At 38.3% G+C, this 18,121-nt stretch overlaps 1 protein-coding gene across 6 annotated transcripts in view; it reads right to left on the reverse strand.

Moving 5' to 3' along the window:
* Nucleotides 1-18,121, reverse strand: part of DLG2 (discs large MAGUK scaffold protein 2) — a gene marked incomplete at both ends in the record, with an annotated part of 882,996 nt that overhangs the window by 338,385 nt on the left and 526,490 nt on the right. For all 6 annotated transcript variants that reach the window (XM_080346627.1, XM_080346631.1, XM_080346630.1 and 3 more), the window contains one exon: nt 10,917-11,041. In XM_080346627.1, coding sequence (XP_080202753.1) covers nt 10,917-11,041 — 125 coding nt within the window. The remainder of the gene's footprint in view (nt 1-10,916; nt 11,042-18,121) is intronic.

The following is an 18,121-nucleotide window of genomic DNA, read 5'->3' on the forward strand; positions in this document are numbered from 1 at the left end:
AATTAAGTTGCTTCTCCCACCCTGCGTTTGTTTTCCCCCTGCATTTCTCATCCGCCTCGGTCCTCAGCTTTGACATCCTTCGCTCTTACCACATTTTTCCATTCCTCCGTCCGTTCTCTAACTCCCCAGTTATCCTCAGTCTCTCTGCGTCTCGTCTCCTGCCACTGCCATGTACGAGGCTTTCCTTCTGAAACTACTCCCACTAGAAACCGAGCACCGAAATTCCCAGCGCATCCAGGCAGCTCGGCTGGCTCTGGGCGGCTCTGGCAGCCTCTAATGGTGGCCAGAAGCAAAACTTCTGCTCACAGAACGAGTATTCACGTCTGCCCTTCAAAGCCAGAGGCCAAAGTGGGGCAGCGGAGAGGCAAAGAATGAGAAAAAAAACGAGGTGTAGGTAGCTGTGGGGTGTTGTGAGAGGAAGGCGTTGGGATAAAGAAAGGGGAAAGAAAAACAAAACCCTGTAAAGTCTGAGATGAATGAAGGCACCAGGAAGCTGCAAAGCTCCTCCCAGCTGCAGGGCTGCTCTGCAGGTACTGGGAGATGCCCCAGGCCAGGCTCTGTAGGTGTGGTAGAGGGCAGAGACGGCTTCCCAGCCCTGACTTACCCTCCGGTTTAGCTGGTTCCAGCACTGGGCAGGGGCTTCAACGTCCAAAGCCCTGAGGAAGAGCAGCTGCCTCAGCCTGGCCTCAGTGAGTCCAGCCTGGGGAAGGACAAGGCGCTTCCTTGGGACCCAGATATGCTTTGCCTGATAAATACACCAAACTGCTCGGTTGTTTCTCAGCTGTGGTTAAAATCCTCCTGACTGACACCCGCACTGTTTGAAGCATATTCAGGTTTGTGCAGGAAAACCAGTTACAACAGATAGCCCAGAAGGCAATTCCAGATTCAGTGTTTTTACAAGCACTTTTCATCTGGGGCTCTCAAAGTGCTTTGCAAATATGAACTCGTTTAAGCTTCACAACAAACCCCCGTGAGGCAAAGATAATGATCACTATACCCATTTGTAAAATGGGAAACTTTAGCACAAAAGAAGAAAATGTTGCCGCAGATCAGGCACAGCAAGTTGAGAACAAAACTGAGCAGTCCTGCCTCGCTGCCGCTTGCACTGACAAGCAGAAAACCCTCCCTTCTGCTCTGGTCTGATTGAGAATTGCTATTCCAAACAAAGGTGTAGTGTTAAAAAAGATGAAGGAGGAGAAAACGTGTAGTTCAAGTTCAGTAAGAAACTTGAGCAGCTTCAGAGCACCATTAGGCTACATGCTTAACATAGAGTTAGCTGCAACTTTGAGTAGAATGCAAATAGGTAAGTGGGGGAAAAACAAATAAAAAGGAAAACAAAACCAAACAGCAACAAACCAAAACCAAACCCCTTGCTTTTTATAATGATATGATTTAGAGTAATGTGCAGAATGGCACAATGTAAGCAACATGTCCAAACAAAGTGTTCATCTTGCAAGTTTGTACTAAAACTTGCATGCCACAGGGAAATAAATTTAAAGCCCCTCCTCTAATGTCTGTAGTAAAAGCAGAGCAAGGAATGTGACAACAGTGATGAGGTGCTGCCAGGAAATATGATTTGGGTAAAGTCTGAAAGTCCAAGAGTTTATTCAAACCACAGCTGAGAGTTTTGACAGTGTATGAACAGATTGTCTTACTGGGTATTAGTGGTTTTGGCTGTCAGAAGCAAAACGTTGACCAAGCTTTTTCTTTAAAGTTTCAGAGCCAGATCTTTGCTGATTGTAAGGAACTTAATTTTACTTATGATAGCTTAAGTCAGTCTCTTTTTCATCCAAAATCTTATTTTTATCTTTGGTGGGAATTGAAAGAAATGAAGAATTCAGCAGTACCCCGGAGGGTTACACCTGTCGAATACAGGAACAGATGTGAAATATTCTTTCCTTGAGTAACACTAGACTCCACAGAGATCTGATGATTTCTAAGGTATGTCACCACAGAAGGCTCCTTAATCCAGATAAATTATCACTGAGCTATGTAAATTCATAACTGCAGTAGCAGTGCAAACATGTTGATGAAATAATTGCTTGGATTTGGCTGCATGGGGCTGTTCTGCTGCTGCAGCACTCCGGGCGATTGTAATTTCAGGCAGGATGGGTACCAAAGGAACCCTTGGGAGAGAGAGGCCTGTTAAGCAGTTCAGTACCACTGCATGAAATACTTTGTGTAATGGGCTCAATACAACTGCAGTGTAGCTAAAGTTCTAATAACAAGCTGCTTTGCTTAAGTGTTATTTGCAAGCAGGGGTTTGAATTAGTGGGGAACAGTTCAGAAACTTATAGGGAGAAGAAACGGATCTTTTGTGATAAAAAGAAGACATCTACAAGAATATCCATAGTGACTCTCTATAAAAAGACCTCTAAAATTCACCAATTTCAAATACCACAAGCCAGAGAAAAACCTTTTTCTTCCCATTCAGAATTTAGCATTAAAATGTGATTTTGCTTTCCTTTCTTGCACTGCCTAAGAGAATTTTTGCAGCCTACCAAATTATTTTCAAAGTAGGAAAAGCAGAAATACAATAACATTCAGAGACATGCCGGGGCTCTGTAACACCAAATAAAGTAGGATTCAGCTAAAGAAAAGTGAAGTGGTGAAAGCAACAGAAAAGATAATTACACGGTAAACTATTCCATTGATGAAAATAAGTTGATAAGTTCAAACTTGAGTAATGGTAAGGCATCCTCAACTTTAAAAATGTATGAAAATTAGATTTTGATTTTGTGACCTGCCTTTTTTCAGGTAGATCCTCCGTAGTATTTTCTTTTTAAAGTTTTATTCCATAGTAGCTCAAAAATGATACGCACAGATACACAGACAAAGAGAGTTAATAAGATCAAACTTCCTAACACAAACCAGGACAGAGTGAGCAGTCAATAATTCACGATCTAATTTATGACTGTCTGCAAAGCAAACATGTTTTGCCTAATGGGGTGAATGTCTCTTTATTAACTTACTACCAAATTATGTACTGAACTAATAGCATTGTCAGAGGCCTGTAAACAGTGCAGATATGAATCAGTATTTTGTGGCAGCACTGTAATTATAATAACATCCTGAACAAGCTTTGTGCCATTGCAACGCACATAGACCTGGTACTGATAGGCTTAATACACGAACAAAAGTTAACAAATAGGGACTTGAATCACAAAGCAGACACACTTCTGTTTTGATATATCATGGTGGTGAAATAAAGCCAGATGCCAAAACTGGATTAGAGACACATGACACACTTGGAGAGAACATGATCTCTCCTGGCAACATTAATCTGAAAAACCTCCTAGTTTTTTCCTGTTATCACCTTCAATTCTATTCTTCCTACTAAGAAATCTAGAGCTAAAAATGGATGCCAACAGGTAACAACCATATGTCTGCTGCTGTTGAGGGGATTTAGGCTTGAGACTTTTTGTGAGATGCAAAGTGCTGTCAGCACAGCCCACGGAGCAAAAACTGGAGAGGGTCCTTTCCCCAGCCAGCTCTCAAGTGGGGACTCGTTTCTGTTTCCTCCATTGCTTCTCTGCTTTGATTTTCTCAGGTAAACTGCACACAATAGTTAAAGCAGTGTGTTTCTTAATTCCAGTTTTCAAGCTTTGAACAAATAGGATGAAATTGGAATATTTCCGCTCTGGTTCATCTTTAGTGAAACATGGAAATATTTTAAAAAATCTCATTAAAATGCAATTTTTACCTTTACTTTCATTTTTCTCAATTTTATATTTTAAAAATAGCATGAGAAAGGGTCTTATCTTCGGAGTTCCTCTCTTGCTACTTACATTTAGCTATATTTACAATGCTTTGACACATCACAGTGGGTTAGTTGACAACTGAAGGGAAAACAAATTTAATTTGTTTAAAATCTTTGCTCGTAGGCTTTTGACTGAAGCCTGTAGGGCAGAGAAATACAAGAGAAGGAATCACTATTCTATTCCAAGCTTTCTCCCTGATTTACTAAATGACTGAAGGCAAGTTATTTTGGTTCTTGTCTGCTCCCATTAGTGTGTGCATTATGTTGTTTTCCCCACACCAAACCACTTTTAGAGGTGGGGGGAAAAAATCCAGTGGGCTTAACTATTATGATAATAGTAGAACAACATAACATGCCTCAAAAATGCTGCAGTTTCACAATCCTAAACCTCCTGACAATCAGTAATTAGAGTAATATCAGGAAAGACACATTTACAAAGGAAAGATAAACATTGAACAGCCTTAGTACTCCAACTCACACCAATCTTCTTTCCTTGTCAGTACAGCTCAGACTCAGATACCAAAATAACTTTTGGTATAACATTAACACTTGAAATTCAAGCTTAAGGCCATCCAAATCTATCTCACCATCCTGCGAATAAACTTACTTGTCTTCAGTCACATATGCAGTAACTGGTTTTTGATTCACAGGTTCAGTAAGATTCTTATGCCCAAGAGGTTGGTATTAAACATTTGAATTCTTGTGCTATTCAAGTCTTTTTTTTCTTTTTTCTTTTTTTTTTTTTCTTTTTAGATTACAAGACCTTATAAAATGCACATTTTCAAACTTGCCTTCACAAAAAGGAAAAGTGTATTTTTTGATAGGAATAGATAAGGAACTCATATGACCACTCATTCCTGCAGACAGAGTTTTCAGAAAAATGTCTCCACCGTAAGATCAGAACTCAATGGTGAGAAACTATAAACAGAAAGAATGATTCTTGACTCAAAACAGTTTTGGTTTATGATTGCTGAAAGTAAATTAATATTTTGGGATTCTCTGCTCTTTTAAACTTGGTCATAAATGAAAGCTTATAGTTATTCTTTTACTAATTTCTTTTTTTTTGGATAAAGTTATACCACTATACTGTGTTTCTAGTTCCATAAGCTAATCACTCTTTTTTTCACTGTGTGATGATTTTTTTAGGTGTCTGTTGCCTTTTAGAAGCCAGAATTTCACTTATGATCAGTAAGTGTCAATAGAAAAAACTACTGACACAATGTATTGAAGTTCTTTATCCAGGCAATTGAAACAACCACTGTATTTTTTTTTCTCTGACACAAACTCAGATAAAACAAGAAGAGACACTGAGACATAAATTACTGGAATTCTCTTTCTTCCAGAGAGTAAAAGAAGTCTAAATTCAGAGCTTCTTTATTAAAAAATAGACATTTGCCCATGGACAACTGACATTTGTGAGATAGAAGCAGAATTTTTTATGTATCAAAAGTCTTAAAAGATCAAACTCTTGTGAGAAATCCCCCTTCAACTCAGTGGGAATGGTTGCTACTTCTGGAGGTTTTATAGGCTCTGTCTGTCACTGACTTGAAACTCAAAACTTCAAAGAAACATGGTATGCAGCATTCAGAAAAAAATGATTTTCAGTTAGTCCCAAGTTTATTACATGCACATATAGCTAAAGTAATCAAATCCAAAAGTAATTTATTTTTATTCCATGAAATTATTTACTATATATTATTTATTATGTATGAAATGATTTTGTAGGTATTGTATGGACACCATAAAATAGTCCACAGCTTTCTGTATCTTGCAAGATTAGGAGTTACCGAACTTACATAAAATGTCTTCTAAAATCGGAATTGCACAGTACATTGGTTCTTATACTAGTTCTGGAAGCCATCACATTTCATTGAGGGTAGCATGTGAACACAGGAGTTACAAATTTCTCACAGGGGCAGTGGAGGGGAAGGTGCTGATCTCCTCTCTCTGGTGACCAGAGATAGGACATGAGGAAGTGGGATGAAGCTGCATTAGGGAAAGCTCAGACTGGACATCAGGAAAAGGTTCTTCAGATGGTTGTTGGTCACTGGAACAGGCTCCCCAGGGAAGTGATCACAGCCCCAAGCCTGACAGCATTCAGGGAGCGTCTGGATGATGGTTTAGTTCTAGGTTGTACTGTGAGGAGCAGGGATTTGGACTTGATGATTCTTATGGGTCCTTCCAACTTGAGAGATCATGTGATTCTGTGCTTCTGTGATTAATATTTGAAAGTTCAAGAAGTCTTTCAAAACCATGAATGTTTTATTAAAGTGAATGTAGTCTAAAGTGGCTGATAGCTTTTGCTATTATTTTTTTTTTTAAGTAGAGATACGGGGCATGAAGCAATCCTAACCCACACTATAGATTGTACCTACTGTCAATAAAAGTACTGTTCTGCATTAAAGGAAAAAGTCCAGGAATTTAGTCACCTTTGTTGCAATCTCACACACAGGTTTGACATATAAGAATAATCTACATCATCAGAGAACAATTCCAGTTGGAAGGGACCTCTGGAGGTCATCTAGTCCAACATCCTGCTCAAAGCAAGGCCAAGTCAAAATTCCAGTTACATCACTCAGGGCTTTGTCCAGATGAACTCTGATTCACTCTGAAGATGAAGCTCCTATAACCTCACTGAATCACCACTTATGTTGCACTACTACCCTCATTAAAAATACATATTTTTTTCCTCAGACCCAACTGGAATTTCCCTTATTGCAACATGCGACTGTTGCCTCTAATTCTTCCTCTGTGCATCCCTGCTGACCTTCTGCTGGCCTTCGTCACTGCCAGGGCACACTGCTGACTCAGGTGCCAATTACAGCTTCACAGTATCATTTAGGTTGGAAAGCACCTCTTGAGATCACCTTGTCAAACCGTCGCTGCTGAAACAAGGTTAGTTGGAACAGGTTGTCCAGGAACATGTTTGGCTGGGTTTTGAATATGTCCAAGGATAAAGACTCCACAACTTCCACAACCTGGGCACATGTAGCCCAGAGACAGTCACCCTCACAGTAAAGAAATGTTTCCTGATGTCCAGATGGAATTTCATGTGTTTTGTGTTACACAGAATCACAGAATGTCAGGGATTGGAAGGGACCTCAAAAGATCATCTAGTCCAATCCCTCTGCTGGAGCAGGAACACCCAGATGAGGTTACACAGGAATGTGTCCGGATGGATTTTGAATGTCTCCAGAGTAGGAGACTCCACAACCTCCCTGGGCAGCCTGTTCCAGGCTCTGTCACCTTCACTGTGAAGAAGTTTCTTCTCATATTTAAGTGGAATCTCCTGTGTTCCAGTTTGTATCCATTGCCCCTTGTCCTATAACTTGTTGTCACGGAGAAGAGCCTGGCTCCATCCCCTTTACATATTTATAAACATTAATGAGGTCACCCCTCAGTCTCCTCCAAACTAAAGAGCCCCATCTCCCTCAGCCTTTCCTCACACAGGGGATGCTCCACTCCCTTAATCATCTTTGTTGCCCTGCGCTGGACCCTCTCCAACAGTTTCCTGTCCTTCTGAAACTGAGTGACCCAGAACTGGACACAATATTCCAGATGTGGTCTCACCAGGGCAGAGTAGAGGGGCAGGAGAACCTCTCTTGACCTACTAACCACCCCTCTTCTAATACACCCCAGGATGCCATCGGCCTTCCTGGCCACAAGGGCCCAGTGCTGGCTCATGGTCATCCTGCTGTCCACTAGGATCCCCAGGTCCCTTTCCCCTACACTGCTCTCTAATAGGTCATCCCCCAACTTATACTGGAACCTGGAGTTGTTCCTACTCAGATGCAAGAATCTACACTTGCCCATTGTCCATTCCTTCTTGACCTGTCACTGGGAACTGCTGATAAAAGTCTGTCTCTTTTGTCTTCATTACCTCACATCAGGTACTTATACCTCATATATATGCATTTTTAACTATGCATTGCCCACCGGGACCCCAAGGTCCTTCCCTACAAAGCTGTTTTCTCTACTATCGGCCTCTACTACAACAGTTACTCCTTCCCAGGCTCAGGAGGCTGCTTTTGTTGGACTTACCTGAAGCTCCAGTTGACCTGCTCCTCCACTTGTAAATCCATATATACACATAAAAGATTTGTAAATGAGTCTGTAGCATTAAGTCCATTTCTTGCAGATCGCTTTCACAATCTTGTTATTTGAAGAACTTCTCTCAGCCAAGTTAGATCAAAGGGACTTCATGTAAAATGCACCAAAAGTGATTTTACAGGCTTTTATGATTTGAAAACAGACAGTAGATTTAGAAGCCAGTTCAAACAGTCTACACTGCTATATAATTCAGAGTATCTGCAGGCAGTCTGAGGCAAAAATGGACACCAGCAAGTACATAGTTTTCTGTCAATAAACACCAATCTCCCATTCTCAGGTTATCGCTGTTCTTGGCAGAGGTTACTGCATGTGGTTGGGTTTTTGTTCCTATAGAGTGGCCTTAGGTGACGAAGTCTGTTACGTAAAAATAATTATAATGTAAGTCAGTGGAGACTGCCCCAGGATAGCTTTTCTATTCAGTGGCATATCAGTAACAATCACTGATACATATATTTTCAGGTGTTCGTAAAAGGTGACAGGATCGTGTCTTCGCTGGCGTTGTAGCAAAGTGAAACTCACTTAGCAGATCAAAGAAGGAAAGGGTGAACCTTCCCCTATGAAAACCTTTGTGAAGTAAAATAAGGTCTCACCATCAAAACCTACAAACTTGTTTCTACACAATTCAAGACAGAATTTTTAATTGGCAATCATGGTTAAGTCTTTTGACCTGTCATCTCATTATAAAATACTGAAAAAGCAATGTTCTATAACATGAAAGCACAACATAAGTACACAACTTGTGTCTGACCGTAAAAGTGAGAAAGATGAGTCAGTGCAAATTCTCGTGTACTATAAATTTTAGAAGAGTTCATGGGAAACTGCACCAAAAAAACCCAACAACCCTCCTTTGAGTATTAAGGAGCATACATAACTCCACTTTGCATAATAATTCATACTGTGTGATATTCAGCTAAAATGTATATATATATATATATATATATATATTTTATTTTTTTTCCCTATTATTTAGTGTAAAGCACATAGGATTAAGTCAATCCATTTCCCTAATGGCAGTTTCAGAGACATATTTCAAGGTTCTTGCAGTTTTCTTTGAAGTAAAAAAGTTCAGTGGATACAATTTGAATTAATTGCATCCACATTTTCAGTATTAACAAGAGAGGAGTTTGGTGTAAACTATGTTTACAAATGAGAATATGAAAAAAGATTATGCTAAATATATGTTTATCATTTACAACATTTTACTTCAAAATGTGCTAACAAATACTACACTCTGAGAATTTTAGCCAAGTCTTGGTCATAAGATAACTACACTTGTACTACTGAACTTTTATTACAAAACATAAAGTTTACCAGGTCTAATCTTAATATGGATTAAGGAGTTGCATTAGTGTGCTATCTTTTGTGGGGTTAGAAGGTCTAAGACAGTTTCAACACTGTAATTACTAAATGATCATGAGTTAAATTTACAGTAGTTCATTAATATAGCAATGGTTGTGAAATAGTTGGTTTTATACAAAGGTAGCAAGACAAATACTACAATGGCTTTTGTATTTTTAATGGCTTAAGCTAGAAAAACTTTCAAAAGTAATCAAAAACTCTATTGAAAAGATATTATTAATTTTTGCAAGAGATTCTTTCTTATCTGTAGAAAAGCAGATGCAGGTTTAAGACCCCCTTATGCTGTTCACCATGTCAAACTTGATAGCTCAATTTCCAAATAGTGCTGTTTTCTCATGCTCTGTTTTGCATGAAGCTCATCTGGCCCAGTGCAGACAATTACAGAACAGATCACTAGAGCTGAACCAGTTGAAGAAACTCCTTTTCATTTGAGTCACCAGTGAAAATATAGACTCTTCTGTTCTGTTTTAGACATTGACTTTAGGATGAGATTAATCACAACCTAGAAATGCTTGGGTTTTTCTTCACTCTTAGGAGACCAAGATGACTAGCTCAGGGCTAGAGAGCTGCATTTTAGTCATGAAGTTATGTGAGACTATTCCTATTCCTTTTGTCTACAATCTTATTTAGACCATAAATTCTTCAGTCACTGCCAATCACCATGACTCCTCATCACCATCACAGTAAAAGTAAGAATCGTTTACAAAATCACATCACTAACCGAGTATAAGAAATATCCAAAACTTGCTCTAAAAATTGGCCAACTATCTCTACTTTTAACTTGGAATTAAGGGAAAAAGCTTTGGATAAAAAAAAGTTACTGCTGCCATCTGGTCACATTTAATGAAACTTAGACCATCTGTTTTTGGCGAAGGCTCCCAGAACTTAGATTCCAGTGCTGAGATCATGAAAACTTCGGAATTTTATCCCAGGTCTTTCTAGCTAAATTGTCTTTCTGGAGCATCACCAGGCTTTGCGACAGGCAGATGGAGGACAGCCTCTGTGATAGACAGAAGCCTTTCTGCATTCAGTGCACACAGAACGAGAAGAACAAGCACTTCTGGGGTTCCCCTTGTTTAGGAGACGTGCTACCGTGCATTTCACAACCACAACTTCCAAGCGACCTTTGCGGCCATTTCAGGAGCTACAGCAATCACTACTCTGGAGGTGACTCAGAACACAGAGAATAGCCATTAGATGTTCCCAGAGCAAAACAACATTTGCAAACAGAGGTGAGGACACCTCACCGCTGCAGCCAAATAACAAGGAGTGTCTACAAATAGCTATGAGTCTATAGCAACGGCTCTGTAGTTTGGGAAATTTTGGTAGACTTAATGTGTAAGACCAAGGCATAGTTCTGCAGTCATGAACATACAAAGACCAAGCAGAGAAGACTCTCATGCTGATTTGCCTGTTTCTTCCTCTTGTCTCCGTATTGCTTTTTATACTAAATGAAATGACTGGTACAAAGCTGGAGGTGGCACCAGCAAATGTCCTTTTATACAGGACTTAACTAACCTTATTTAGTTGTTTAAATCAGTTCTCCTACCTTGGCAGAAAAGAGACTAGTCATGTAATTTACTTACCCTGGCCCCATGAAACACCCAGTTTGCACCCACCTCCTGCATAATAATTCATAACAACGATGCATTTTGTTCTCAAACATATGTAATGAGTTAGTTTTTACCTGAGTCTTCCATCCTCTGCTGCAGCTCCTCCTGGTATAATCTTAGTAATGAATATCCCAGGATCATCCCCAATGTGTGGGTTATCTGTTCCTCCAGCAATACTGAACCCCAGGCCAGAATTCCCCTGAAAAAGTATAAAAAGTAAATGTATCACCAAATGTTAGACTTCCACAGAATTTATTTGCAGTGCATGAGCAAAATATCCTTGCTTCTTAAAGAAAGCACTTTATTTGGCAACATCATACTTGAAGGCAGGTGACTCAGTCAGAAAATATTAATTGTCAGTTAAAGAACAGAGACTGTGAACACAAAGATTTCCCAGTTAATGGCAGAGTTAATGGATGCTTCAACAGAAGCAGGATTTAACCTGAATTTTATTGTTTATAAAAGCAGTCACAGAAATTAGCATCTGAACTCCAATATGAATTTATCCAAGTCAATGAGAGCTAGAGGCTAAAAACACTTCAGAGCTTTGAAAAAAGACTTTAAAACTCACTGTCATTTATGAACAGAAAGAGTGAATAGATTTAGCTCTAAAGTATTTTAGTACACCATTTTCTGTTGAAAAATAATCATTGCTCAGATTCACATGCTTTAAAAAAATATTCAAAACAAGACTATTTCTTTCATCTTACTGATTTGCTAGAATGAAATATTTGGGAGACACGAGAGTCTAGTCAATAATCCTACTTATTGCTTTTACTGCTTGTGAGAATATAATGAAAGATAAAGAGGCATGTATACACATGCAAACACAGGCAACTTAAGTCACTGTTTTTCACATACAATTCAAACCCACAATTCTAACCTTTTTCTGGAAGTATGTATTAGTTATCATGCTATTCTGTATAGATTCACATATATCAGAGAAGTTCTTTTGAATAAATTCAAGGTAATACTTGATCCTTTAAGTCTCTCTCATCCCCAAGTGTTTTTTTTATAGTAGATATTTAGGCAGATTACAGTGATGGAACATTACTGATATTGCAGAATATGTACACTTCTGTGGATGAAATATGTTCAGGGTGCTAAAAATACTTCACTCAACTTCTCAGGTTATTTGGAGCTTGTTTCCTTGACTCCCGCTTGTGAACAGGTATACGGTTCAGTCCTAATGAGAAAAGGTACTAAGAAAAATAGTACCTCTCTGCTTTTTTTTTTTTTTTAATTTAAATCAAATCTCATGTCTGCATTTTTGAGCTGCACTTCAATTAGTAGGTCGGGCATGCAACACATTTTGTGTGCAAAAGCCTGTCTGTTGCCTGCCTGCAGCGTGTCCAATGCTGAATTCTGTTATCAGTATTCTACATTCACAAGCAATGCAGTTCTCATTACTCTAGAGATGTACACGCAATCTGTAGCTCTGCTATCAGCATATAATTGTGAATAAATTTTCAGTACTGAACTAATTTATAATCCAAGGAGAAGGATTTAGAACTACACATATCTTAATACTTCTCAGCTAGCTATAATACAAGAAACATTATAATACTGAAACACTCTGTATATATTTTCTGTAGAGTTAATAAACATCTCCAGGCCAGCATTATAAATCTTTGATTTAATCTCCTTTTCATCATTAAGATCATCTCAGATTCAGGTTATTTTCCCAATATTTTAACACACACCTAATTATACAGTGTACTATACACCAACATGCACTCTAAAAATACTTTAAGAATATTTTCCTGTAAGTTTTTCTACATGTCGTATTATTAATGGAGCTAATCTTCCAGCACATAAGAATGAAAAAATGTGTACTTATACACACTTCAGGAAGCCTGGTACAAAAGCCTTAGAATATTACTAAAACCAAGGACAAATTTCTAGAAAGTTTGAAGAAGTAATACACAGTTTTTAAGAAAAGAAAGAGCTCTAAAATTGAATATAAAATTGTTGGGTTTAGTCTTTACTCCTAAATAGATTGAAGAAATATGCAATAATCTGTGTGTCTGAAGAGAAGTGCATTTCTAAATCCCCAAAACCTGCACTTGATAGGGGAAGAGGAAAGCAGGGTAGAAAGGAGAAATTTGCACGTAATTTTTAGTTGGTTAGGGAGCACTAACAGCTATATCATAATAAAAAGACATGCCTAAAGAGCCTTAAAGACTATCAAATCTTGCCTGTTATGTGGGGTGTGCTTAGCTGTTACAGTTCTTCACGTAAAGTTCACTAGATTTCTTAGCAAGAAATAATTTCTGAAAAGGTTTCAGACTTTCCCTGCACTCTTTTCCTCCTACTATACTTTTTTCCATTAAGTTTTTAGAGCTAAAAAATATAGCAATGCTGACTGTAAGCAGTGATGTGGTAAAACTGCTAGAGGAGAATCAGTGCTAGCCCTTGACATTTATCCATAAATGTGCATCAGTTATACTGCAAGACTATTCCAATGATGGCCCTTAGGAATAACCTTTTAAAAGAACTGGGCAGCACCGCTCACTGGCACTTCTGTATGTAGAAAATTTCAAGAAATTATTCCGGCTGCAGTCCTTGACTTGATTAACAGGATCTATAAGCTGTCAGACAGTAGCTGGCTCCGAAGCCAGGTCTATCTCTGCAAGGCTTTCTGCACCAGAAACAGCAGTGCCAAAACTAAGAGCAATTGCACTTTATTTATTTCGCCGTGGATCTTGGAGGGTCTGCATCAGCTCCATTGAAAAAAATCTCTCTTTGTGCTCCAGCTCATGGCCAACAGGTCTAAAGGCAAGACTACCATCACTCGTGGGTTACTTGGCCTTTTAAGAGCCTTGGTTTGAAAAATAATGCAATAGAAATATTCTGGTTAAAAGCTACTGTATTTCAGTTCTGAACAGCAATACTGATGTGCAGTTCAGTTCTCTCTCCTCAAGCTCTATCTTACTAATGTGCAGGTACATCAGCTTATGGTTGTTATTAAAAACTCATCATAGTTGATGAGCTGAGCTGTAAATCCAAGTTCTAATTAAGTGCTGTCTACTACCACAACACTTCCTGAACCTTTCTTCAAGGGTTACCTCCCCATCCTTTACTTTTTCCCTCTCCTTTGTCCCCATACCAGAAAAGAAAAAAAAAAAATAGTGTGTTAATTATCTTCACAGCTTTTCTTGTTATATTTCTGTCTCCCTGTCATTTCACATTAACCACTGAAAATATCTGCCTTCCTTCAGCGCAAAACAACAGCCGAACCATCACTTAGCCACTGCACTTTCCAAGGAGGAACATTCACATTTTCTCTCATGCTGACGCTCATGTTTGGGAGTGGTTCCCCATGAATATCTGTCAAGTTAATTTACTGCCCTCTTTCTATTCCGACCTTTACTTCTCTTGGATGCTTACTAATCAAGTTAACAGTGAGCTCAGAGGCCTGGTGACAACGTGGATAAATGTTTAATAAGAACTAATAGCAGCCGATACACGGGAGAAGAGGCGTAAAGCAATAGAAGTTTTCCTCCTTTGGGATTCTCCATTGATACTTTTAAAACTGAGATTCATATTTAAGCCTAAGTATGTTTGCCTGGGTTGTTTCAGGATTCTTTGGTAGCAGAAACTTAGCCAAAAATCCCAAAAATATGTAGGGGACAAAATCTCTGGAAAAGTCTCAGACCTATTAACTTTAATAGCATTTCTCAAACATTATTCTTTGCGTGTCCAAACATATAAGTGTCCCGATTAGTAATTTTATATTGAATTCATACTAGCTAAATTATGTCTTGACCTGAATCTTGCATGGCTTTGTCCAAATTCCCAATCTTTACTACTATAAAACCCTCATATAATTAGTTAGACTATACAGGGAAGATTTGCATAAAATTACTCAGCAATAGATGCATGAATGTATTTTTTAATTGTCAGTTTAGTTTCTTATTAGCTTCCCCACCTTTTGTTGCAAGGCCTCAATCATATGCACATCCTGATAAAAGGCTTAACATCCTACAACACACCCAGTTTGGCTTAAAAAAAACATTGCCTCAGTTTCCTCCTATTCTTGATGGATATCTCATGCTTCTCAAGGATTTACCTTCAAGCTCAAATTCCTCTCTTGGCTCAGATTTACTTTTCAAACAAAGAAATGTAGGTCAAACTACCAAATCAAAACAATTTCCTAGTCTTAGAGGCCTCCTTCCTCTTATCCTCCAAAGGGAAGGTCAGTACTAAAGGTTTACTACACAAGCCAGTGTCCTTTATACCTTTCTCAGATGGGACTTTGCACCTCAACAAGGATCACCTGAGTTCTTTATAGCTCAGCCTGAGCAGGGAAGAAGCCTGGCTGTAATTCTTCTGGCCCTGGAGGTGCAGACAACTTCCAACTGAGACAGTATCACTTCACTTTACTGGTGTTATACCTTCTGCCAACACTGGAACACAACATTTAGGGTCAGAATAAGATGATGGATAATTCACATGCTAAGGAAAGAAAATAAAACTTGCAAGTTCTGGACGGTTTGAATCTCTTCCCTCAAGACTTGTTATAATGCCAACATAAATATCACAAAAAAAGAAGGTAAGAATCCCCAGCAGGTAGTGATTTTGGGTAGCCAGAAGGCCATGAGGCTCATTCTTCTTCTTACGTAGCCTTCATCTTGTGTTCTTCTTCTTTTACATGCCACCATGAACAGCCATATAGCAGGCTGCATAGTTATAAGCTGCAGCATTTTATTTTGTCAGAGAGCAACCCTCGGAAGTGCTCCACACTGAGTTGCATAGAAACAGTTAAGCCAACACTGAGCACTTCTGAAGTTACTTTCTTCTGACACTACGACTCTCCATGGAAGACAGCCTCCCAGCCTTCATTATTTCTTTTTTTCCTGCTCAAGAGCTATATTTTGATTTAGAGCAAAGTTTGATTACAAATGGTGTAACGCCATTCAGTCTTTAACAAAATCACAGAAGAATATATGCCCAAAAGGAGAAATTAAATCAGAAATGCACATCAAGGGCAGACTGAGTTTTTCCTTATATAGCAACCAAGGCATTAGTATTTTACCACACTAAGTAAACACACCACGTTCACATAGGGGTTGTTTTCCCTTTTTTTAAAATTCTAATTAATAAGGTGACAGCAGAACTCAGTGGTTGACACCAGCTTCACACGGACTCTTTTTGAATGATTTTATTACTTCAGTGCTCCTAAAAGAGTTTCCGATAACCTTCTGAAGCAACACGATTTTGAAGCTGTCTGGCATTTAAATTAGAAAAATAATAGATGTTAATTGCATGGAATTCACTTAACTATTGCTGCAACCTCACCCTGTCATGGCAGCGTACCAGGAAACCTGTGTCAGGGAGTCCATCAGTCAGCAAAATGTCCATTAGAGAAAGATGTTTCGGGTGACAACACATACTCCCACGACCTCTATTACTCAAATGATCTTTGCTTAAATATTTTTTTAACTTACAGGTTTAAGACAGCCATTTTGCTCAGTTGTTAAGGAATATAAGTTAATGTAACAAAGCAGCGATGTACTGAACTATGCAAATAGTAAATAAATAGTAATATGTAAATAACAGAATTGACACAAGTCAAGCCTACAGTACTTCCCACAGCTTTCAAGATTAGTACCCAAGTACTGACATAAGATTGTTTTACTGTTTCCCAGAAAACCCAAATCCAAACACAGTATCACAGAAATGTGTGATGATTCTTTCATTAGGCCCTAAGAAACGCTGCTTATCAGTAAGTACAGGTGAAGTTAAGAGTGGTCACAGCACACCTGTTTGTGTATGAAGTGTCGAAGTCCATACACGTCCTGTATCAAAAACAGTGTGGTCAGCAGGACAAGGGAAGTGATCCTTCCCTTGTACTTTGCATTGGTGAGGCCACACCTGGAGTATTGTGCTCAGTTCTGGGCCCCTTGAATGAAAGTAATAGGGAAAAGTGATTAATTAGATAATAAATAACTTAATCTGTGATTCATAATCTGGTGATAATTCTTCTTCTGTTCCCCTATAAAATTTTGAGACTTAAAATCTTCTCTTACCAAATCACATGTTCACAAGAAGCAGTATTTTATGCATTAAAGACACACAAAAACATTGGCCATGTTAATTATTCTTAATAGTGTACCTAAACCACTAAAAATTTTATTTCAAGCCTTCTTTTTTTTTTTTTTTTTTTTTTTTTTTCTTTTCTGTAGCTTTTCTACCTCTACTCTGTTGTTCACACACAAATTTATGGAATGGTTTTCTCTCTAACATCTTTTACAGATGTCTTCAAAGTATAAATTGCTGCCTAAATGTGCATGTTTTGTCAGAGCAAGTTCAGTCAAGAGGAAGCTCACAAAATGATAGATGACTTGACCCTAAATACATGGTATATTTTTTTTTTCTTTCATTGTTGCGAATTTAAAAGAGCCTATCAACTTTGTTACTTGATACTGCTTAAAAGAAATTGCCTGTTGAATTTTAGAATGGAATTATCCTTCAGCTTTTTAAAAGCAGTAATGATCTGTAGGTTCAATAAATCCTCACCTTTCTTTAATCAAAGTAATGCTGATTTTCACTTGTTTATGCAAAATTTTCAAAATACTTTAAAACAAAGGTAAGTTATATCCTCTGAAGTTAGTGTTGGCTTGGTATGCATTTGAGAGAATTTCAGAATTTGTCATATATCAAAATCCTAAAGCTTTTCAGCTTTGGCTGCTATAGGCAGGGCTTTTACTCTGTGTAAGTAATGCACCCTTTTCTGATGGTGATGTTGGCTTAGGAATTATGCTATTTTGGTTAAAAAGGACATTTCCTTGTTTTTACTTTTCAAGTCTAGTGCAGCAAGTAAATGTTGCTGTGAGGAAACATTAATGCATGAACTACTGTTGAGTTTATTTCAGATGGTGGAAAAATATGTACCTTGCTGGAGCTATGAAACATACTCTGAGACACATAATACGAAATTTGACTTTTAAATATATTTTTAGTATTTTTTTCTGATCGCTGCATACCCATTTTTAATTTTTACATTTCTGCTGAAGTGAAGTCATATTTCGGAAAACTTACAAAAAGTGAAATACAAAACTAATAGTTGTTTTCTACAGATGTTCAAAACAGTCTTATTGGAATACTCAGCAAATTTTTGTTATGTCTAAAATTAATCTCTCACAAGATACCTTTTTAATAACAAAACCAGTTGAATAACGAAACAGCAGTACCTGAGTCCTGGCTAAGGCTGCTACCAACTAACTTTGGCTCCCTTTAGGGTTCTTCCCTCAGGATGCTTCCGTTTCAGATAAAA

The sequence above is a fragment of the Nesoenas mayeri genome, assembly GCF_963082525.1.
Source record: "Nesoenas mayeri genome assembly, chromosome: 1".
NCBI lineage: Eukaryota > Metazoa > Chordata > Aves > Columbiformes > Columbidae > Nesoenas > Nesoenas mayeri.